Below are 24,960 nucleotides of genomic sequence, written 5' to 3'. Positions count from 1 at the left end.
ATTAATAGAAATAAGTAGCTATGTTAGTCTGTTGCAGCATACAAAGGAAGAAAGGGGATGACAGACACCACTTTTCAGATTAACTGATTTTTATTTTAGTATAAGCTTTCTTGGATATGGAACCACTACTTTAGATGTAGTTCTGAGTATAGCTGTAAACATGAATCCTGAGTAGTTCAGAGATTGCACGTCCAATTTATGATCTTGGAACTGCTGAATAGGATGCAGCTATAATCTATAAATGGATGCTATAGCAATCTAGTACCAGAGCTTTGCAGAGGTTCAATTTGTGGTTCAAGACAGAAAATGTGCTGATTCAATTAGCAACAAGTGGTCATTTGGGATGGATCCAGATTTCAGCATATGCAATTGGTATGGCAGAAATAGATTTCCTTTCCCCTTCTTGCCACAGCCTCCCCACCTGCCCTCTTTAAACATTATGGAGAAGGTTGGGATTACTGTGTTGCTGCTACATTGGGATAACTGTGATAGAGGGAAGGAAAGGATATCCCTATACTGGGTAAAGAGAACCTTTGTGAGGAGAGTTTCCAAAGAAGGCAGGTTTTCAGTATATCCTATTGCCTTTCAATTGGATGGCTTTCCCTCCATGCATGACCTTGTCACTGGGTTGGTAGATTTCAAGCCGAAATCAAGACTTCAGAAAGGATTTATCCTGCTCTTTAAACTGCACACCCTTTAGCATATTGATTTTGAAATTCTGCTCAGTTTCAACATAGATGTGCCATGTTAGACACAGAATATTGATACCAAGTTATCAGCAAATTTTCCAGTATGCAACCCAGTATTTGCAGTGGAAATTAGGGGCATGTGCACCAATCACCCAACTTTTACAATCATGTTTTTTCCCACCACACAGATTCTGTTCCAGTGAGCTGTTGCCCTTTAAGATGATGTTTAAAAACACCACATGAGTAGTCATCAAGTTTTTGTCTTTTTACTTTGAATATTTTTCAGCATTCATAGTTTCATCACTGCAAGAAGTCCGTCGGCCAATGTAAATTGCAACTTTCTTCACTATCACTGTGTTCAAAGCTTCTGTTGGCCAGACTTTTGATGAGGAGTCCCTCAATGCTTAGTTGGGCTGATCTTTGGACAGGAGACATGTAGTCCACCACGGTGGTGATACCAAAGCCTAAGTTGGTAGACCCTACTAAGGCCTGTACTCCTCGGGAATAGTCTTCAGGAGCCTAGAATCACTTCTGTCCCAAAGTGAAGATGCTGGGGCATTGCTACATTTGAGGGATGGGTGAAGAAATGTAAGGCCTGTGCTCCTCGGGAATAGTCTTCAGGAGCCTAGAATCACTTCTGTCCCAAAGTGAAGATGCTGGGGCATTGCTACATTTGAGGGCTGGGTGAAGAAATGTATTGCAATCCAAAAACAATGAGTTTTTAATAAAACATTCTATGCGGATATGTTGTAACCTGCTGTGGGTATACAACCTAAAAATACCTTCTAGAAATCCATTAAAACCCAAGCACAGCAATGTATCATGTCTCAAAAGCTCTTAGCCCCCAAACCGGCTGCCTCTTGAGAGCTTGATAATACAGTTAAACCCCCCTACATGTGAATAGCTACAATGCACATGGGGAAAAGACAGTGTAAACTGGATTGAATAGAGAACACAGCGAGCAGCAATTTTTGTACTTTTCCAACTACCAGAGTCAAAGAAACCACAAGCGTATCAGTATGCCACCCCTATACTTACATGCCTGAGGGGAAGCCATTGCTGCTTGAATGCAAGGCAAACTATTACCTGACAGGTGGCTTCAACATTGTAGCAGCGTGGTTCACAAGTTTAATATGGCCTCATTTTCTACAGTTTAGAAAAGTTACTTTTTAAACTAAAATTCATAGAACCCACAAGCCACCATGACATTGACTGGTACTAATTTCTGGGAGTCCCCTTGAAAAGTAACTTTTCCAAATGGATCCTGTAGAAGAAAAGGATATGGCATGTTAGTGTAACAGTGGTGTTCTGGCACTTGGAAACATGTAGTTGATTCTTCAAGGATTTGCACCTCTGGGATGTAATTGAAATGTCAAAAAAGTGCCTTTGGCATTTCCATCTTTCAGGTGTTTTTCCCTCCTGAAGAGGATCGGGTATGTCAGAGAGGAAGGGGGAAACACAAGTCTCTCGGGGCTCAAGGAAATAGGAACAAAACTATAAAGTGAAATTTGGGCTTGGCAGGTCAAGATAAGCTGTCTACTTGCAGCCAAGAACATCTGATATCAAAATGCTTTACATTTGCATTCATGAACGAATCCACTGCATACTTTAGGAAGCCTCCATTAAAAGTATTATGCCCAAAACTGTACTTTTGCCAAACTTTAAGAATGCAGTCATGGCCACTACTCCTCAAACAGAAGTGGAATTTCACAGTGTTCACACAAGCATTGATTGGGTCGAGAACATATTGCACTATAGGAGGAAAAGAGAAATGGAAAACATAATGAAATCCTTCATCTTCATGGAGACTTTAGCCACATGACTTCAGATAGCAAAGAATAACACATGAAGCTGTTTTGTAATGAGTTTTGGCCATTGGTCCACTTAACTCAGGGTCTCACCAGGGCTTTCCACCATCACTGTCAGCAGCCTTTCATTTCCTCAGCTATCTGAACATTTTAAGTGGAAATGCCAGGGTGTGAACCTGCAACCTTCTGCATTAAATGATATGCTGAACCTCTGGGCTGTAATGTCTCACGTAAGTCCTTCCTTTAGGTACATTTCACCCCTTGCATCGTACATGTACGGTAGATTGAACATGTAGACACTTTACCATGATGTTGTTTTCCTTCGTTTCTATCTTTCTCCCAAACTGGCAACACTACCAGTATAAAAGGGTGGGCCAAACTGTGAAAAATATATGTATTTCACACTCAGCTCCTGGAGACTGGCAGAGCTATTGAGCATGATAGGATGTGGATTTGGCTTGCAGTAAGAGAACCATAAAAGCCTACCTTCCCGTTCTTAAATATCTGGTGCATTTTTCCTCCTGCCTGGTGTTCACAGGTATAATGGCGCTCAGCTGCCTTCTTTCTTTCTCCAAAGCAGGTTGGAACAAAAGAACTAATGTTCTGGCCAGATGGCCTTCTCTAGGGCATACTGAGAGCATTCAAAGGAAAGCAATACAGTCTAAATATCATTTCAGTTCACTTAAGTGGCAGCAATCCTGCATTTTTCATCTCACTGTACTTGGCATGGGTTTTGTTAGAGTTAAGTAACTATTTCTACTAAAGCTTTGTAGGCTGAAAATTACTATGTTTTGTTCACATGCAGTCTGTGTGCCCGATGATGAGTCTAGAGCTAGAAAACACTGAGAACAGTATAGAGGGACATTTGTCCTATCCCTAATTTAGAATTATTTCTTCTATATCAAGCTAGAGTCGGACCTCCAACTTGCTGGATATTTTGAAACTCCGCTTGTATCTTTTGGAATAACACTATTATTAGCCAGGGGTTTCATTCTGGAAACAGTGGTTTTTAAAATAGCACTTTGCCAAGAATCTCTGTGGCTAAAACAGCCGTTTCCATCCTAAACCTCTTTACTGAGGTTGAATTGGTTTTCATTGGGCCTCATCCCCACTTATTTAGATGAGGTATTATTAGGATAGGTATGACAAGTGGGAGTCACTTCATACATGACATTTTGATGACATACCCTTTCATGAAAGGCATCATGCTTACAATTATAAAGCACATTAATTAACATAAATATGTGCCAGTGTGTACTCTTACATTTCTGCAGTATGGATTTCTGAGTTCTCCATGGGTTGCTCCATGGAGCTTCTACAGATTGAATTTTGAGGAAGGAGGAGAGTTTTGATTTTGGATTTTTCCCCAGATTGGTATATGCATACATAATGAGATATCTTGAAAATCGGACCCAAATCTAAACACAAAGCAGAACAGGCCTATTGCACTAGTTAGGTGATGGGAACATGGCACAACTGGTAGTTATTGATGGGTTTTGCCCATCAATAGAGGGGTGGGCTAATAACAAGGAATAAGCAGACTGGCAATGGGATGCATGCAGCATCATACTTTGGGTGTAGAATGCATAGAATGGTGTGATATAACTTACAATTCAATATTTTATCAAAATCTGTCTGTAGAATTCTATGCTTGTCTCAAAAAGGGTACAATTGAAAATCCATTATAATTTCATTTTTTCCTGCTTACAACCATTTCTTATTTATATTTGTGTAAAGCAGATGAGGCAGAGGTAGAGGAAAAGGAAGATGGATGTCCTTTAAATATAATCAATGAGTGGCTATGTTGTAAATTGAAACATACATACGTAGTTAGAAAGAGTAAGCTAATTTTTAACATTTTGCATGAAATGATATTTTATATCACTTCTACATTGTACCTCTCCCTCCTTTTAAATAGATTGGAAACACACAGTACACTTCAGCTGTTCACATCTATTCATTCCCCTGAAGGCTTGTGACATACTGTCCCTGCTCATGTGTCTCAGCGCTGTACCATATTAGGTCCTGTTCACAACTTTTTCCAGGCAATCTGCAGTTGGCAAGGTTGTTTTATTTCTCCAGCTGCAATGAAATTATTTTCATCCACATCAAGAAGAGACCACCATTGCCAGTGACCCTCACTCAGTAATTAATTATACGAAAGTGTTGATTCACAATTAATCATATTTTGGAACATGTCACCTTGCTGGACAAGCAGTGTCACTCCTGTGGACCCACTGTCACTGCTGGCATCCAGCTGTTTACAAGGCCAAACATGTACATGGATCTCAGCTATGAAGTGATGGCCAAATGTTCACCCTTTCAGAAGCCAAACAGAGAACAATCTGGTGAATCTTTCTTATACTAGCAATTTCACCAAGTGCTTAAATATTAAGAAAGCCCCAGATTTAATCATTAATTCTAATGATTAAAAGCGATCTGTAATGTCGACCAGAAAGATAACCCACAACCCTGTGTTCAGATTATGAGTTGGATGCAGTTGCAGTGCTCATGGAACAGAACACTGTGTTTCTTTAAGACTTCTTGGCCCCATCTACACTGCCATTTAATGCAGTTTAATGTGGTTAAACTGCTTTATGAAACTGCTCTATACGGCAGTGTAGATGGGGCCATGCTGATCCTAAACCTCAGACATATTCTTTTTATATTATATTATTGGCAGTAGCAATGGCTCTAACTAGCTTGAAGATCTGCTGTGATGAGTGTCAGGATTATATTGTTAAATAGCATTTTGACAGTTGTTAAGTGCAGGTGCTTTCATCTCAGGTTAGAAAACAATTGCTGGGACACCTTATAATCTGCTGTAATTGCCAGATGCTGTTCCTATTAATCCACCTGACCTCACTTTCCTCTTGGGGCCCACATAGGAAGAACTTAGTTTGACACTGGCATTGTATTATGTTTTTCTCTCTTCCAGGAAGGAATAGAGTCACTTATGTCTGTCCTCCAAATGCTACTTCCTCAACCACACATCCCTTCTTATTAAACTCTTCTGATCAATTGTGGCTATGTCTGATTCAATAATATTTATTTACTTACTGTAATAAAATAAAGAAATACAGTAATAATAGGAGTCAAAGAATACAGTCTTTCTCTACAGACAGTTGTGTATGTGTTTCATGTCCACATATCTTTTTTGTTGTGTTGTTACATTGTGGATTTTTCTCTCCCACCCCTTTTATTGTTATGCCTCTTGCCTTTTTCTTAAGTCAGTACAAGACGACTCAGTTTGATTCATGTGGGATCTAATAATTCTGGTCTCGCTGGAAAGTATTAAAACCAATCCAAGCCTGCAATTTTCCCTTCCCAAGGTCTCTTTCAAGAAGTCAATATTCTCTGTTTTTTTGCAGGGCGCCTTCACTTTCCGTGGCAGCATGATAGACATGCCATTACTGAAGCAGGCCCAGAACATTGTTACGCTTGCCACAGCCATCAAGGAAAAATGATCTGCCAAATGAACCTTCCCCCAGGGGGTTCCAGGAGCTGTTTAAAGGAGGATTATATAATACTCAAAGAATGAAAAATGCATCCGTTCACCCTTCAGCAGAAGTCTGTTTACACGTCCTATTGCTTCCCATATATTTTTCTCACTGTGGACTCTAGCCATTTTGTGTAACCAGCTTTTGTTAGGGCAAAGATGAAAGCAAAATTGATTCATTTGTGGAGAAAGGGGCCCCATTAAAAACAATAAACAACATGGGCAAACTGATTCAGATTAATATATGCCTTTGCGAACTTTACTCAGAAGAGAACAAAGGGACACTTATACTGAGTCATACCTACAACTGCATTGCCAACTCTGACTGGCAGCATCTCCCTAGGTAAGATAATTTCCTAGCCTTCCTAGGTCTCACTAGTTTGTTTTGGTGGTCTTCCATCCAAATATTCACCTGCTTAGTTTCAAACCAAGGTCACATTGGGCCTATTCCAAAAGGAGTGCCAGGCTCTTATATCTTTTGTTTGTGTAGAAGACAGACTCATAGCTGATAGAGTTTTTCACTCAAGGGAGAGCAAAGATTATCCCATTGCCTCCACTATGCAATGGTGAAAGATACTGCATTTTCAATCTGGTCTAATCAGAAGCAACAAGAGTTGCTATCTGTAGGGACCCATAGGCTCACATAGACTAGCTTTGAATCCATGGAAATTCGTCCCTCAGCTGTCACCCTGATAGTTTCAAAAAAAGATAGAAAGGGGAAATTCTACCTAATGTGTCTTCAACTATCTCCACAGTGTGCAGACACGAACAGGCAGTTATCTTTTGGTAACACTGATGTGTGGAATGGCTGTCTCCCCCTGGTTATGTAGATTTAAAATTTTAAAGATGGCTTAGTTCACCTTCACCAATGAATGTGATTCACCACCTGCCCATCCACTTGAAGAGTGCAAACTCAAAACCATTTCATATAGATTGGTTAACCCTTTAAGAAGCCTGCAGCCAACCTTTTGTACTCATTCTCAGAGTGAATTAGATTGAGAACCCATCTCCAAAGTTAACTTTCCAAGAGATGGTTAAGGAAGATGTTTTTCCGTGTCAGTACAGCCGTGACAGAAAGTGCCTCAGCATTGGAAAGGCAGCATCACCAGCTCTCCGACAGTTTAGCGCAGTGGTTCTCAACCTGGGGTCCCCCAGATGTTTTGGCCTTCAACTCCCAGAAATCCTAACAACTGGTAAACTGGTTGGGATTTCTGGGAGTTGTAGGCCAAAACACCTGGAGACTCCCAGGTTGAGAACCACTGGTTTAGAGGCATCACTGTACTCATGAGCATGCATAGAAGCAATTTAAAGGAAACACTTGTAGTCTGAACTTAAACAACCAATTTTCTCTCAGTTTTTCCTGAACTTCTTTTATGTTCACTACTCAGAGTAATGGAATTCCAGAGGCTCAGCCGTTGATAGATTCCTTATTACTGCTTTCATGGAACTATATTTTGTTACCATTTCCAAACTGAACTGTTATATGAAATTATCCAGATAACCATATTCCAATATTACTAAGCTACACTAAAATCGACTTTGGGGATAGGTTGCCCTGTTATTCCATTGAATGTTATTGATGAGGACTAATTCTAAAATGTATAGAACACTCTATGAGTAGACTACTATTGACGGAAATAACTTAATATGGGTTAAACCAGAGAAGCACTATATGCTCTTGTGTAGGTACTGAAAAATATTAATGTAAAAACTGCCTTATCATGTTGCTGTCCATAACCTGCAGAGTAGCTGTATGGGATACTTGTCACTGGTCTGAACTCAGGGAGGGTGTCTAGTTCAGTAATAGACTATTAGGCAAAGTGAGAGCATCAACTAAGGTGGTAAATATTGGGATTCATTGGAAAAGAACAGCAGGCGTGCCCTGTGTTCTAAATGGGCTATGCAGGGCACCCTTAGATAACATTTAAGGTGGGTAGAAGATGGTGTCCTATCAACAGTGTTGAACAGATGCAACTGTTGATCCTGTTAGGTTTTGCACATGGAATAAGAGGAGACACCTTCTTCTCTTCAGTCAACAAAATGGCCTGGATTGGCTCAAATAGCAAAGCTTGTGCTTTACATGCAGATGGTACCAAATTCAGATCCTTGGCATCTCCAGACAGGGCTAGAAGAGATCCGTGAATGAAATGTAGGAAGAGCTGCTATCACACCATAGGAGATAATACTGATTGCATTACATACAAGACAGTAGAGGCTCTGTAGACAGTTGAACCTATTCATGATACAGTACTTCCCTTTTGTAACAAGGGCTGCCTGGCTGGATTGAGCCAAGAGCTGAATGCCAACCCAAGCATTGGTACCATCAGAAGTCCTGGCATTCATCATGAGAGTCCTCATATGGAGCACTTCAAGAGAATTCCCAAATGCTGAGCAGTTATGTTGAATCCATAAGAAAGAACTAGTTTTAGTAGTTCTCTCCACTGGGAGATGAAGTTTAAAATGCTGTGCATTATAGCATCCATAGTTTTCAAACTATCTGTCTCCCTGTCTCCCAGAGAGGCTTGCGGGAGATGATGTCTTCACCCAAAAGTATCCCATGTACTATCCAAAGTGCAAGCATTTCTTGACATAGAATTGAAACTTGATTTGTCTGTTACTATCCATTGGAGCCCCAGGTGGCATAGCGTGTTAACATTGAACTGCTGAATTTGCGGACCAAAAGGTCGTAGGTTCGAATTCGGAGATCGGAGTGAGCATCCGCTGTTAGCCCCAGCTTCTGCCATCCTAGCAGTTCAAAAACATGCAAATGTGAGTAGATCAATAGGTACCGTTCTGGCAGGAAAGTAATGGCGCTCCATGCAGTCATGCCAGCCACATGACCTTGGAGATGTCTATGGACAATGCCGGCTTTGCAGCTTAGAAATGGAAATGAGCACCAACCCCCAGAGTTGGACTCGAATGGACTTAATGTCAGGGGAAAACCTTTACCTTTACCTATCCATTGGTCAACTTGTCTTCAGGGCATTTGCCTTGTAAAAAGTATATGGGCTTCTGACATTTTAGCATTGTTTTCACTGTCTATATTTATGTTCGTGGTGAGAGACAGTGAAAACAATAAGGCTGGGCAAAGCACAGTGCTTAAAGGGCATAGCCACATACCTTTTACAAGCATGCTGGCCAATTGATACTAATGGGTGATTTAAATGTGCCAAGAGTGAACTGAGCTTCATAGGTAAAGCTTGTAATGACTGTGTGCCTTCACACTATTTCTGCCTTATGACGATCCTAAAGTGACCCTATAATGGAGATCTTTCTTGACATGATTTGTTCTGAGGGGTTGCCTTCCTCTGAGGTTGTGAGAGTGTGACTGTCTGAATTGCATTCAGTGGGTTTCCATGGCCAAGCAGGGATTTGAATACTAGTCTCCAGGGTTCAAAACACCCAACTACTGCTTATCTCAAAGTAAATTCCAGTCAATAGAGTCCTGTTCAGACCAGAAGATCTCACAGATATTAATAGCTCTGCTCTTAAGTATGATCAAATGTTGATCCAACTCAATGAGTTAACAAGATTAGGATACAGCAGTGCAGAATAAGTGAGTATATCACTTCCTGAAGTGGATCTACTTCAGGACTTGAATCAGGTGAAGACTGAATTCCAGATAGGCAAATTCAGTCAAGAAAGCAAGGGTCCTGCATCTGCAATTTCTGAGCTGAACTGTTGAGGAATAGGGTAATTTGAAGGTCTCTCATTCGTTGGATTACCATAAACCAAAGTCAGTTTAATGGCAGTTAACAATAATAAACTTCTATATAATCTCTCTCACCATGACACTTTGCTGTCTGAAGCAGAGCAACAAATGTGCAAGGGATTAGAACAAGGTAGGCCCTTGAGGTAGGAGTTCCTACAAGCATTTCTGCCCCTTTGGAAGCAAAAAAAAATTTCACAAATCAAATTACTACTCCTTTGCTTTTTCCTATCATGGTGTCTAAAATCTGCTACTATAATCATTCTACGTTGTTGTGCAGACGTGCTTAACTTTGGGCCTAAGGAAAACATGCATTTTTTTCTTCCATTACTGTATGGTTTATAATTTTAATGTTTTTTAAAAAATGCTATTTTCAAGTATTCTTTGTAAAAAAAAATGACATAGAATGGATTATGTAATAGAAAACAATTTCCACTGCAATAAAATAATACACATGCCTTAATGCTTATGTGTATTTTTCCAGGGAAGAATATTGGTTTATAGGATATTAAAAAGGATCATTATCCTAAAAAAAATGTTCAGAACCACTGATTTAGGCCCCTTCTACACTGCCATATAATCCAGATTATCAAAGCAGATAATCGATAATATCTGCTTTGAACTGGGTTATATGAGTCTACACTGCCACATAATCCAGTTCAAAGCAGATAGTCTGGATTTTATATGGCAATGTAGAAGGGACCTTAGAAAGCTAGGATTGGATTAAAATGGGAGAGGGTTTCATTTAGCATCAGACAGTGGAGAAACTGATTAAGGGGCAGGCAGGGAAGGCCCCATCTACAATAACCAATAACCATTTAATGCAGTTTCAACATGTGATGCAGTTTACACCAAGGCAAACTGGTGCACGTTATGGGCCCTATGGAGTATCCCCTAAATGTTCTAATCCCGGTTTATGGCCTCTTTTTTGCATTCCTGCGCTCTGTCTTCAATCCATATTAAGTGGTCAGTATATCTGTGTCCTGTGATAAAGGAGGTTCAGAGGAAAAAACAGAGAGGACCATGGGAACAAAGCTAGCTTCAAATTGCAAGGGCCAGGCCACAAACTCACCAGGCAGGGCCCCCAACTTGGCATGACCCTGGGAAAGCGGCTCTGTTGACTTAAAGGGGGAAATAGAAAACACTTGTGGGAGCAGAAAGGGAGTCACTTTCAGAATCAAGGGCAAGGAAGGCCTGGCCTTCCTATTTATTGGACTGCCACCCCAATCCTTTCCATTTTTCAGCACTGCAAGATGAGGGTGATAGGGAGCATGTTCTCCATCCATCCTGGAACATTTAGAACTAAGAAAACTCTATGAAATTCATGGAGTCACCCAAAGTGACCAGGTGACTTGAAGGCACACAGAGTCAGGCTGGATCTACACTGCCCTATATCTCTGATTATCTGCTTTACCCAGATTATCTGGTAGTGTAGACTGATATAATCTAGTTCAAAGCAAATAATCTGGGATCAGATCCTGGGATATAGGGCAGTGAAGATCCAGCCAAAGACACACACCTAATCTTTGGGTAAAAAAAAATGCTCTGGGATTCATTGGGTAACCATGAGTCGACCTGAAGGTACTTTGTGTGCCTTCATTGAGTAGTTTTTGATTTAAGGGAACCAGAAGATGAGCCTGTCACAAGGTTTCCTTGTCAAAATGTGTTCAGAGGAGCTTCACCTTTGCCTTCCTCAGAGGCTGAGAGAGTGTGACACGCCTGACATCACCAGTCTGGAAGCAGGGCTTCTAAGCCTGGCCTCCAGAGTCTGGGGGCCCTTCCACACAATCCTACATTCCAGAATATCAAGGCAGAAAATCCTACAATATCTGCTTTGAACTGGGTTATCTGAGTCCACACTGCCATATATCCCAGTTCAAAGCAGAAAATGTAGGATTTTATTCAGTGGTGTGGAAGGGGCCATGGTCCAACACTCAGACCAGGACCCTTTCAAGAAGAAGGCGAGGAAATGAGGAGGTCCGCACCACATTTGCAGTCTGCGCAATTGACAGCTGTGGCCATTATTTTCAAATAGACAGATAGTGTCTTCTGGGAGCTACTTTGAGACTATACTTAGCTGAGCTTTACCTTACCTAGACCACACTTGAAAGGGCAGTGTTCTCTGCCGGAGAAAGGGACCTTAGGCTCCCTAAAAGAAACCAGCAGCAGTGACTACATGACTGCATTGTCGAGTTCCCATTCCACTGTCCTTGAGCCGAGCTTCCTTGGGTACTTGGCTTCGGTGATTGGGTTCCTCCTGGTTATAGATGGCCCAGTCACTTTCCTTTCTTACCCCTTCCCCTCCTCCACTGTCTGGATTTTAAGAAAATACTAGCTTGGGGACCCAGCGGTGTGTGGGTTATTAGAAGATGGCTTTGCATGTTTTGAGATGTTAGATAATGTCATTGAAGTTTGGTCCAGATCCGTTGTTGGCTGGGTTCAGTGCTGTCTGGATAAAGGTGAACTACAACTCCCACATTCTCAGTGCAATCACCCCCAAACCCTGCCAGTATTCGCAGTGGGCCATGTTGGGTCTGTGTGCCAAGTTTAGTCCAGATTCGTTCTCGGCTGGGTTGAGGGCTCTCTAGATAAGAGTGAACTACAACTCCCAGATCCGAGGTCAATCACCCCCAAACCAGGCCTATATGCACAGTTGGCCAAGTTTGGTCTAGACCTGGCGTCAGCTGGGCTCAAGACTTTCTGGATGCAGGTGAACTATAACTCCTAAAATCAAGGTCCATCCCCCTACCCCCTGCAGTATGTTCAGTTGGTCATGGGGTTTCCCTGTGCCAAGTTTGGTCCCCGTCCATTGTTGGTGGGGGTCACAGTATCAGTGAAGGTACTGCAAGTCCCATTATCCGAGGCAAGTTTGGTCCAGATCATCGTTGTTTGGGTTAACATGCCCTCTGGATGTAGGTCAAGTACAATTCCTGTAAGTCATGATGAATTCTCCCCAAACCTCTTGTTCAGTTACTGATCAATTCCTCTGTTAACTGTGTGTTCGAAAGGGGCAGAAAAAGGTTAAGGGAGAGGCAGTGGGTGGAGTCATGCAAATTAAGGAACCCTGGGATGTCCATTCTTGAGGAGCAATAGAACATCAAGGGTGAAATTGTCCCTGCAGGAAAGCCTTCATTTGGGTGGGGGGCAGAATGGTGTTTGTGGGGAACACCGGCAGGGTTCATGGCGCTCACTATAACCTGCATGGCAGTGGAGGGAGGCCCATGGGTGTCTCTTGCTCAGTGGGAACTAGAGCTGTTTGTGGAGTTGGGAGGCTGTCTGTGTAAGTGGACACCTCCACCACATACACATATGCACTTTTTTCTCTTATGTGTATAGATGGATTTGTTTCACCGTCCCCTTGTCAAGGCTTTGGGGATTTAAATTATCACCCTGTGGCGACTTGGATTGAAACTGTGAACAAAAAATGGTACATACACATTTCAGGATGGCTTTGCAGTTGAATTGCATGACTTCTTTCCTCCTCCCATTCTTCATGTAGATAGCTAGGGGTTTAGCAAAGGACCCGTTGCCTTTGCCTCCAGTTTACTGCCAGGAAGAAATGTCGGTTTTCCTTTTTTTTTTTTTTAATGAAGAGTTCAGCGAGGAAAAGGTGAGATCCAAATTTGCGTTTTCTGTCACTCGGGCAGGACACGGTTTTCATGCAGGCTAGAGTACCAAACCCAGCCTTCCAAGAAACATTGCCACTGGCCCTAATGGATGAGGTGTGGACGGCGCTAAGTTGGCGGTAAAAAAATGGTAAAGGTAAAGGTTTCCCCTGACGTTAAGGCCAGCGTTGTCCGTAGACGCCTCCAAGGTCATGTGGCCGGCATGACTGCATAAGTTGGGGGAGAGAGACCCTAAAATCTGGGTCCCTGGGGTGTTTCTGACTCCGGGTAATGAATGCAGCTTGACACAATTTTAACTTCCATGGCTCAGTGTTATGGAATCACGGGAGCTGTCCTTTCCCAAGGTCCTTAGCCTTCTCTGGCGCCTCACCAAACTACAACTCCCACAAGGTTCCATAGCATTTTGCTGCGGCAGTTAAAGTGGTATCACGCTGCATTCATTCTACAGTGCAGATGCACTTCAAGGCAATTCAGGGGAATGTTTGGGAGCGCAAAATCTGCAAGACAGATGTCGGGATGAGATTCTTCCAAAGGAGGCGAAATTAAAACAATCCCTTCCTCCCTTTTCATTCTCTCAATTGCACCATGGAAATACGAATCACTTGTCTCTTGGGTTGCTGTGAATTTTCCAGGCTGTATGGCCATGTTCCAGAAGCATTTTTTCATGACCTTTCCCCTGCATCAATGGAAAGCATCCTCAGAGGTTGTGAGGTCTGTTGGGAACTAGTCAAGTGGGGTTTATATAACTGTGGAAAGTCCGCGGTGGGGGAAATAATTCTTGTCTATTGGAGCCAAGTATGAATGTAGCAATTCGCCACCTTGATTAGCATTGAATTGCCTTTTTCTGCTTCAAGGTCTGACTGCTTACTGCCTGGGGGAATCCTGGAGGAAATGCCTGGGGGACGTTAAGAACACAGAAATGCTGGACCACGCTAACAGCCACCACGTCAGACAACACAGAGAAGCCACTGAATCATAGAATCATAGAATAGTAGAATTGGAAGAGACCCCATGAGCCATCCAGTCCAATCCCCTGCCAAGAAGCAGGAAATCGCATTCAAAGCACCCCCGACAGATGGCCATCTAGCCTCTGCTTAAACGCCCCCAAAGAAGGAGCCTCCAGCACAGTCCGGGGGAGAGAGTTCCACTGCCAAACAGCCCTCACAGTGAGGAAATTCCTCCTGATGTTCAGGTGGAATCTCCTTTCCTGTAGTTTGAAGCCATTGTTCCACGTCCTAATCCACAAACAAGCATGTGGACAATTTCAACAGAAAGGAGGAAACCATGAAAATGAACAATATCTGGTATTTAAAAACTCTAAAATCAGGACAGTAAATAAAGAACAACACTCAGAAAAGATGAGAATTCTAGACATGAATCAGGGGCAGATAACACCTCCCAACAAAGGATTCCCCCCAGGCAGGAAGCAGCCAGACTTTGAAGCTGGAAGGCTATTCAATGCTAACCAAGGTGGCCAACTGCAACATTCACATTTGCCTCAGTCAAACAAGATTTCTTTCTCTCTCCGCCCTGACATTCTACAGATATACAAACCCCGCTTGCCTCGTTTCCAGCAGACCTCACAACCTCTGCGGATGCCTGCCATAGATGTGGGCGAAATGTCAGGAGAGAACATGGCCATACAGCCCGGATAACTCACAGCAACCCAGTGATTCCGGGCATGAAAGCCTTCCACAACGCTTGTCTCCTAGTAATCCCTCCCTCCCTGAGGTCTTCACTGTTTTATGGGGGACTTAATGACAGCCGGGGGAAGGGGGACTCCCGTGTTATTTGCCCGAGCGAGAATGAATGTTGGTGGGTTTAGGGGTGTCACAACGCGGGCGCACGAAACCAGTCCATTGCAGAGCCCACACAACCCAGAAGCCCTCCTCCAAATATTACCCTTCAGTCCCCAAACTTCTAGGAGGTGAGACCTCCCCAAATAGTTCCCACCTGGAGCCTGCCCCTTTTCTTGGAATTCTTCACTTCCACTTCTTAATTCCCAGAGAGAGTTATGACTTGTTCCGAGGCTGGAAATTTGGGGATTGAAGGGAAATTGTATGGAGGGGGAAGCAGGCTTTTTCCTGTAGGCAATACTTCATTTTGCTCCTCCCTCCTCCTGAAATGTAGGGAACTGGGGGGCACCCAGAGGCATTGTTTAGCCCCCCTCCTGTTGCCTCGACATTTGCAGGAATGTGGGTCGTTGAGGTCCAAATGAGAGGGAGGGAGGGGCTTGAAACCCAAGAGGAAGACTTTTGGACAGATGAGTCGCCTTAGTAGAATTATTTCCAGAACGAGAGGACGCGGATCGTTCTTTCCAGGGTTTGATTCAGAGACAGATTGGAGAGAAAGACAAGCACCACTTAATTCCTATATGCCAGTCCCCATTATGAACTAATAATCATCATCATAATGATAATAGACTTTATTTATATACCGCTCTATCTCCTCTAAATAAGCTTAACTTGCACATTTGTCTTACATTTGTAGTTTTCGGTTCGCCAGATTTGGAAAAAAGGAAATGGATCACCGCTTTCGTTAGATTTATGCATTTTGTGTTGTCTGAGGCTTTCGTGATCGGAATCACTGGGTTGCTGTGAGCTTTCCGGGATATATAGCCATGTTCTAAAAGCATTCTCTCCTGACGTTTCGCCAACATCTATGGCAGGCATCCTCAGAGGTTGTGAGGTGTATTGGAAACTAGGCAAGTGGGGTTTATATATCTGTGGAAGGTCCAGGGTGGGAGAAAGAACTCTTGTCTGTCCGAGGCAAGTGTGAAGGTTGCAATTGGCCAGCTTGATTAGCATGAAAAAGCCTTGCAGCATCAAAGCCTGGCTGCTTCCTGCCTGGGGGAATCCTTTGTTGGTAGGTGTTAGATGGCCCCGATTGTTTCCTGTTTTCAGAGTGTTGTTCTTTAGAGGGTTTTTTTTTAAATACTGGTAGCCAGATTTTGTTCATTTTCATGATTTACTCCTTTCTATTGAAATTGTCCACATGTTTGTGGATTTCAATGTGTAGTCTGGGATGGTGGTTGTTAGAGTGGTCCAGCTTTGTGTTCTCAAATAATATGTTTATTTTCTTCGTTTTCTTTTCTCAATTTTTTAAGTTAGGAAATGACCCTAGTTTACTTTAAGTTTAGATTTCTTCCTCTTTCTTCTTCTTCTTCTTCTTCGGCACGAAACGGGTTGAACTCATTCCTTTTGAGTAATAGAAATAAACTGTCAATACACTTTGGGTTTTTTTTAAGCATTTCCTCTTTTCATTTTGGACATTTAGTGCTAAGAATCCAATGGGTGAAAACGAAGCAGGTGAAAGGACCGCGTTGCAGGATTGGTTTGCTTGAGGATTAATTATAACGACGTTCCGTTATCGAATCAAGAGAGAGTAATACCGTTAGTGTAACTGCGAAGATACTCACAACCTCTGAGGATGCCTGCCATAGATGCGGGCGGAACGTCAGGAGAGAATGCTTCTGGAACATGGCCGTACAGCCCGGAAAACTCACAGCAACCCAGTGATTCCGGCCATGAAAGCCTTCCACAACACACTCACTATACTTTGGAGCTTTGGATAGAGAGATACAGTTTCTCTCCCTTAATAGTTTTCACAATTTTTGCGTGCCATGTCCCGTTTTCAATTCTAGGCTGTGATGCCGATATTTTAAAGTCAAATCACTTAGTCTTTTTCAACATGTCGGGTGGGGAGCATAACATAACATCAACCCAAGAAAGGTTCGCCCTTTGTTAGAAGAAAGCCGCGAGTATACGACTATACTCGGGCTGCTTCTACACTGTAAAATTAATGCAGTTTGACACCGCTTTGCCATGGCTCAGTGCTATGGAATCCTGGACCTTGTAGGCTTCTAGTGCCCTCAATGTATGAGTAAAGTCTCAGATGATTCATTATTTTGGCTATGAAAGGGGAAGAAACCCGCGTCTGATGTTTTTGTTTTATTAAACTATTACATCTATTTTTAAAGGGCCGATTGGGAGCGACAGGAATGAGGGATATGAACAAGGAGAGCGGGAAGTAGAACTGGATTGGATTCACGGTGGGCGCTGTTGATGAAAGTGAAGTTAAACATGACAGGAATCGACATTTTGGCAATCTCTAATTTCTGATACAGGTTCAACCCTCACTCGCTTTAGGCTGCCATCTTTCCAAGGCATTTTCCTGGAGCCAATTGTGTGTCTACACCAGGCACGGGCAAACTTGGGCCCTCCAGGTGTTTTGGACTCCAACTCCCACCATTCCTCACAGCCTCAGGCCCTGGAAAGGGCCTGAGGCTGTGAGGAAAGGGCCTGAGGCTGTGAGGAATGGTGGGAGTTGGAGTCCAAAACACCTGGAGGGCCCAAGTTTGCCCATGCCTGGTCTACACTGCTCCCTAAACACCTGGAAAAACCAGGATTTGTACGCTCCAAAAGAAGGTGAATGCCTCGGAATCACAGGCGACGCGAAGAAAAGACGACTCAGATTTTCCCGCCTTAATTTGCCTCCCCCCCCCCCCCCACACACACACACTTTTTGCTGATTTTGTGATGCACCGAACTCTAGAAAACTGGGGAAAAGGCTAACCCCAAATAGCAGTGCCATACAATGAACCGAAATACCCTCAAAGGCACCAGATCCCATCTGATTTTGCAAGCTAAGCAGGATCAGTTCCGGTTACTATTTGGATGGGAGACCACCAACAAACATCTGGTGCTGTAGGGTATGTTTTATAGCAGGGCCCCCCAAACTTTTAAAACAGGGGGACAGTTCACGATCCTTCGGACCATTGGAGGGCCGGACTATAGTTGGCCACCAAGCAATAATAATAATAAAGAGGGTTGGAAGAGACCCTTTGGGCCATTTAGTCCAATCCCCTTCTGCCTTTGTGCACCAAAAGCACAAGCAAAGCACCCCTGACAGATGGCCTCCCAGCCTCAATGTTAATAATAACAACAACAACAACAACAACAACAGTAATAAAGAGGTTTGGAAGAGACCCCTTGGGCCATTTAGTCCAACCCTCTTCTGCCTTTGTGCATCAAAAGCACAAGCAAAGCACTCCTGACAGATGGCCCCCTAGCTTCAATGATAACAATAATAATAATAATAATAATAATAATAATAATAATAATAATAATAATAGAAGAGGAGAACCCTTGGGTCATTTAGCCCAACCCCCTTCTGCCTTTGTGCCGTGGGGGCCGGATAAAAGGCTTCGATGGGCCGCATGTGGCCCCCGGGCCTTAGTTTGGGGACCCCTGTTTTATAGGAAGGAACTGGCAAAATCACCACTTGAGGCCTGGATGGTGATGGAAAAAATAATGTGTGGTCCAAGACGGCCAGAATCACTGGGTTTGCCTCAGCTTCCAAGGTTAGATAGGCTTTGGTGCCTTCAGGGTATTTAGAATGTGAGGAAACCCCATAATACTCAAGCAGACTTTTTGAGTAGAATATAAGATTGCTCTGAAAACCCTTGCTATTTTCAAGGGTGAATTATACTACCTACCCATCAAATGATGCATGTCAAACTGCTTTTGAATCTGAAAAAAATAAAACATGCAAAATTAGTTTGTGACATGACATATGGAATACACTACAATAGAGTCTCGCTTATCCAACATAAACGGCCCGGCAGAATGTTGGATAAGCAAAAATGTTGGATAATAAGGAGTCATTAAGGAAAAGCCTATTAAACATCAAATTACTATAATTTTACCCCAAAACATCATGTTTTACAACAAATTGACAGAAAAAGCAGTTCAGTACACGGTAATGTTATGTAATAATTACTGTATTTGCAAATTTAGAACCAAAATATCGCAATGTATTGAAAACACTGACCACAAAAACACTGACTACTAAAAGGCAGATTGCATTGGATAATACAGAACGTGGATATGCGAAGGTTGGATAAGCGAGATTCTACTATAACAGGGTGTTTGAAAAAGAACTCCCTATTCACCATTTAATTTAAATGGTGAATAGGGAGTTCTTTTTCAAACACCCTGTATTTAACAAACTCTGAAAAATGTTGTGTTCCTGCTTTGAAAGTGTTATTTCCTGTTTAATTGTGCAATACTTTCTTTGAAAGTTGTTGTCATACTACAGAAACTTGATTTTTGTAGCTACCCACAAACTATGTTGAATTGGATGAGACTCTTATGAAAAAAATTACTTTAAAACTATAGCAAAATATGTTGCTGGATGTCCCACAAAACCAACATTTTTGCAGTTAAATAAACCTTTTCCATGTTTTTATGATAGACTCAATTAGGAAATGTCATTTATAATCCAGGAACAATAATTGTGTTACCCAGTGTTATTGATTCAAAAAGAAGGACAATTGGAAGTGCTATTAAATTGCTGCAAATACCTGCAAGAACTTCAGCAGTTTTGGGGAACCTGAGAAGATAGCAAGGTAAAAAATAAGATCGGCCCAACAAATTGAAAATTCTTTCTTACTTTAGCAGGTACACAGAAGAAGACATTTCAACAGATACAGCCTTGTAAAACTCAGCAGCACAGCAAAAGCTTAATCGTTTGTGGTGACAACGGTGGTCTCTTTCACTGCAGGCCACCCAACATTACTGACCTAAGTAGTGATGTCACTGCATCTATAGTTTAACAACAGAGATGAACAAAGTGTGCCCCTCCAAAGGCTGTTAGATTGTAGTTCTCTGAGCTCTACCACAGCCCGTAGTGAGAAATGCTATGAGTTGTAGTCCAAAGGGAGCCCATACTTAGTCTCACTTAAAGAATCTGTTCTTTTTAAACAATTCTCACCTCTGAGGAACACCAGATACATACATTTGAAACATTAGTGTGTTTTAAATATATATATCATGAACAGGATCATCCTAGTGACTTACAATTGCATAATACAGGTGTTATAACAGTATAAATATTTTCCAAGACAACACACAAGGAGATATACAATACTTATTTCCACAACAATTTTCCTTGGGCTTTGTTCCAAGTGGTTCTACCTCCAAATCCAACAATGGGAAAGGACAGGAAAGATCCATTCATATTGGTACCCAGCTGCCTGCCATTGCCCTCCAGTACTTCCACCATAAATGAATCCATAAATCATATTCAGGATCCCTTAAACCAGCAATGACCAAATCCAAAACCTCTAGGTGTTTTGAATTTCAGGTCCTAGAAAACTCAGCTGCCTTGGGCCAAAACACCTGGGAGACCAAAGTACAATCACTTGGAAGACAAGCTTTTGGGAAATTATGTCTTAATCATTACTAGTCTAAGTTAAGTCATTCAGAGTATACTCTCTTACTTAAAAACAAATGTTTGCTGAATCAGGCAAACTTTCACCCACCAAGACATCCCACACTTTTTGGGGGTACCTGAGAGCAGGAAACAAAAAGAGCCCAGCTGAACCAGTTTTTTTAGTCAAAAATTCTGTTCATCCAGTAGTTAACCACTTGCCTGTGGAATGTCCATAAGTAAAACAAGATTAAAATAGCTAAATTCCATTTTGGAAAGCCATAAAACATAATTGGTGCTTGTTATGTTTAGATCTTTCAGTCCCTATTATTTTCAAACAAATTACATCCATGCAGAAAATCCCAAATTAATGTTATTTGATTTTCACAGAGATAAGTTAGAGAAGCAGTAATGTTACCAGTGTTCCATTTGACAAGAGTAAAAGTACTGCAGTTAATACTTCCCCGTATTTCTTCTTATTTTAGCACATTAGTCCTATCCTAGATGCACATTAGGCTGTTTCTGTGTGCTTCTTTTTGCATATTATGTTGCTTAAAGAAAAACTGAAGCAAATGTAGATTAATAAATAAAATACAGCACAGGGCTCCTGTGCCTTTGATAGTTGTGTTGAAGTGGGGATTTCAGCAACTGGTGCTTGTCAACAGGTGAAATCCTATCTTCTATACTATCACTATAGTTTATTTGACAATCATATCTACAACCCAAGTATCTTAAAATAAGGAATAAAAAAACAATGTAGGAAAGATGGTCTAAATATGTGAATGAGACATAAGTAGAGAAAAAGTAGTGGCTTTCGTTTCCATCAACCTGGTATCCTTCTAGGTTACCTTTCTGGGATGGGGCTTAGAGGCACTGTTCTGGTGCTGGGGGACTTCTGTTTGACTCCTTGACCACTGGCCTGTGGGGTCCCTCCAGGCTCTTTGTTGTTCCCCTATGCTGTTCAACATATACATGAAACCATTGAGAGAAATCATTTGTAATTTTGGAGTGCAGTGTTATCTATACACAGATGACTTCTATTCACCCAGTTCCAAGGAAGCAGTCCTGTGCTAAACTAGTGCCTGCCTGATGGAATGGACTGGAGGAAGGCTAATTAATTGAAGGTTAATCCAGACAAGACAGAGGTGTGCCTGGTCAGTTGTAAGACCGGTTTACACTCCCCCTGAAAACTCAGGTTCGTGGTTTGGGAGTACTCCTGGATTCAGCTCTGAACATGGAGGCCCAGATATCAACAATGACAAGGAGTGCTTTTGCACAATTAAAATTAGTGGGCCAAATGTGCAAATTCCTGGAGAAGTCGGATCTGGCCATGGTGGTTCATGGCTTAGCTACATCCTGGCTGGACTACTGTTATGTGCTCTACATGGGGCTGCCTTTGAAAAGTGCTCAGAAACTTCAGTTGGTTCAAAGAGCAGCAGTCAGACTTCTAATTGGGGTTGGCTACAGGGAGTGGACAACACTCCCTGTAGTCTCTGTTGCAACAGCTCTACTGACTGCCAACACGTTTCTGGGTACAATTCAGAGTGCTGGTTTTGACTACAAAGCCTAAATGGTTCTGGTCTAAGTTGTCTAAAGGATCATATCTCTTTCTATAAACTACAATTTACTGGGGAGGGCTTCCTTTCTGTCCCACCACCCGCTCAAGTGTGCTTAGTGGAAACAAGGGAGAGGGCCTGTCAATGGCTGCTCCAAGACTGTGGAACTCCCTCCCAAGAGAGACCAGGAGGGTCCCATCCCTGTTGGCTTTCTGCAACAAGAAGGCATTTCTGTGCCAGCAGGCCTTTGGAGAAGGATAAAAGACAGGCTGCTGGGGAGATTGGGGAGTGTGCACACTGAAAATGCATTTTAATTGCATTTATTTTGTTTTAACTCTATTTTAACTGGACACACAGTACTATTTGTTTGTTTGTTAATTTTTGTATTTACCTCAAGGCAGCTAACACTCACACACTTTGATTAATTTAAAACAAAGCAAATACAAAAATTTAAAAAACAATCAGTGCTGTGTATGTTAGGTTAAAATACAGTTAAAACACAACAATTACAGCTAAAATGCATTTAACAAAACACACTCCCCCCAAATCCTAGCCACAACCTCTTCAGCATAGAAGGAAAAGGCACCTGACAACTTTCTAATATTGCATATTTCATACAGTGGTTTCTTTGGAACAGTACAGCCATTCTCCAACCCAGTGCTTTCTAAATTTGAACACAACTTCCAGCCAACAGCCTATGGGAATTGTGGTCAAAGACTACAGGTTGGGAGAGTCTAGATATGATGCAGAATAGTAGTCTACATGTCTCAAAAACATCAAGGGGAGGAAGGCTGGAAAAAGATATGGGTTGGTTCAGTCATTCTCCCCCTGAAACTATGTCCATACTGAAAGCAACTGCCAAACTGATAGATTTTTTATTTTATTTATTTACTTCCTCTCCAGGTGGGCTCATAAAGAAAGAAACTGTCATTCAAATAACCTGGATCCAAGCCAAATAGATCTTTATAGGTCAAAATCAGCACTTTGAATTATATCTGAAAATGAGCCATCAGCCAATGGAGCTCTAGTCTACAAACAAAGGCAAGTGGGATACAGATTGCTGACATGAGAAGTGGTGCACTCACTCTGAAATAGCCAATAAAGCTGTATCATACTTTCCAGATATTGTTAAGGTGTATAGTGGAGAGCAGCAATGCCTTTTATTAAAAAGGGGGGACATTGTTTGGTTGTTTGGCCACAGAGGATCCCAAATTCAACCCCTAACATATTCCATTAGCAAGATTATGTCATAATCTGCCCTTGAGTGGAAAGACTGGGGAGCCTAGAAAAACACTGGTGGGAGAGCGAGGGCTCCTTCTATACTGCCATGTAATCCAGATTATCAAATCAGATAATCCAGATTATCTGATTTGAACTGGATTATATGAGTCTACATTGCTATATAATCCAAAGCAGATAATCTGGATTTTATATGGCAATGTAGTAGGGACGTAGGTTAGCATGGACCTGGCTAATATTCTGGAACTCAGACCTGCTCTTTTTGTATGGGACAGGCCATATTTGATCGGGGGGGGGGGGGGGGGAGGGGACATGCCACTCAGCACATGCTTAGTTGTCCTTTGCTTTTAAGATGACTTCAGTTTATGGCAACTTTATCCTAGGATTTTCTTGGAAATATTTATTCAGATGAGGTTTGACATTGCCTTTCTCTAAGGCCAAAGGGGGCACTGTTTGCCCAAGGCCACCCCAGTGGATTTTCATGGCTGAGCAGAGGTCCTAGAGTCCTAATCCAACACTCACATCACTACATTGCATTGGGACTCATGATATAATATCAGTTCATCCCCACTTAAAGAAACCTTTTAGCTCCAAAGATGGGTCAAGGCGGTGCTAAATGGATGTGTCCAGAGCAGGCACAGGCAAATGTCGGCCCTCAAGGTGTTTTGGAATTCACCTCCCACAATTCCTAATAGCCAGTAGGCTGTTAGGAATTGTGAGAGCTGAAGTCCAAAACACCTAGAGGGCTAAAATTTTCCCGTGCCTGGTCCAGAGGAAAAAGGGAGAGATGAGGCTACAGGAAAAGGTATCTCTGTTTAGTTGGCAGGATATAGGGCTGGTTCCAGTGAGGTCTGGTTCAGGGCTTTCCCTTTACCCATCTAGGACATAGCTGTGTTTTCTGGGCACTTCTCCAACCAGAAATCAAATACTGATCTCTCATCTGGATGCACCAGTGGTCTGTGTCTATCTGCATGTATATGTCTTGAGTGTAATGATGGCAGATCAAAGGCTATCCATGTCCCCAGGAACAATCCTGCCGCTTTTGTCTGCTGTTGCTAGGAGCCCAGAAAACTAAAGGAAAGTGTCGGGAGCATGTTAATCAGACTCGTTACAGTACAACAATAACGTCTCTCTCCAGTGCCGGAACCCCTAGAGTGGAGCAGTGGGCACTTGGGCAGGTTAGGAGGCGGCTTCCTCCCCGGTTATGTGGCACCATGCACTCCCCTCTTTCCCCCCACCGTAGGTATCACAACCATGCTATCTTAGTTTGGATTAATTAACCTAGAATAACAGAGACTAACAGTGCACTAGGTTTATGTACTCTCACTCACTAATCATAGGGATCAAATTTTGCGAAAGGCGTGTATTCCCAAAATGTATTATCTGTCTCTTTAATATAATGGGATTGGAGGTGCAGTGGTGCGGAGATTGCACTAGAATCATTATTCAAATATTGAATTTCAGTCCATTTAAATTTACTCTGTGAACTCTCTTTTGATAGCAGTTACCTACCTAGCAAAGATAATACACCAAATGTGCAGCTTGTAAATTTGGGAGAGGTTTGGAAAATGATTTGAAAAAAGCTTGTCAGAATTCATTTTGTTCAGAGCAGAGGTCAGTGT

The 24,960-nt window shown here is 42.2% G+C and overlaps 1 protein-coding gene across 1 annotated transcript in view; it reads left to right on the top strand.

Annotated features, from left to right (window-relative positions):
- clybl (citramalyl-CoA lyase) overlaps positions 1-10,163 on the top strand; it is a 234,877-nt gene extending 224,714 nt beyond the window's left edge. The window contains exon 8 of the mRNA XM_008106961.3: positions 5,869-10,163. Within this exon, the coding sequence (XP_008105168.1) occupies positions 5,869-5,964 (96 nt within the window). The 3' untranslated portion in view covers positions 5,965-10,163. The remainder of the gene's footprint in view (positions 1-5,868) is intronic.
- Positions 10,164-24,960: the final 14,797 nt, after the last annotated feature.

The sequence above is a fragment of the Anolis carolinensis genome, chromosome 3 (genome assembly GCF_035594765.1).
Source record: "Anolis carolinensis isolate JA03-04 chromosome 3, rAnoCar3.1.pri, whole genome shotgun sequence".
Classification (NCBI taxonomy): domain Eukaryota; kingdom Metazoa; phylum Chordata; class Lepidosauria; order Squamata; family Dactyloidae; genus Anolis; species Anolis carolinensis.
This window is presented reverse-complemented; position numbering and strand designations above follow the sequence as displayed.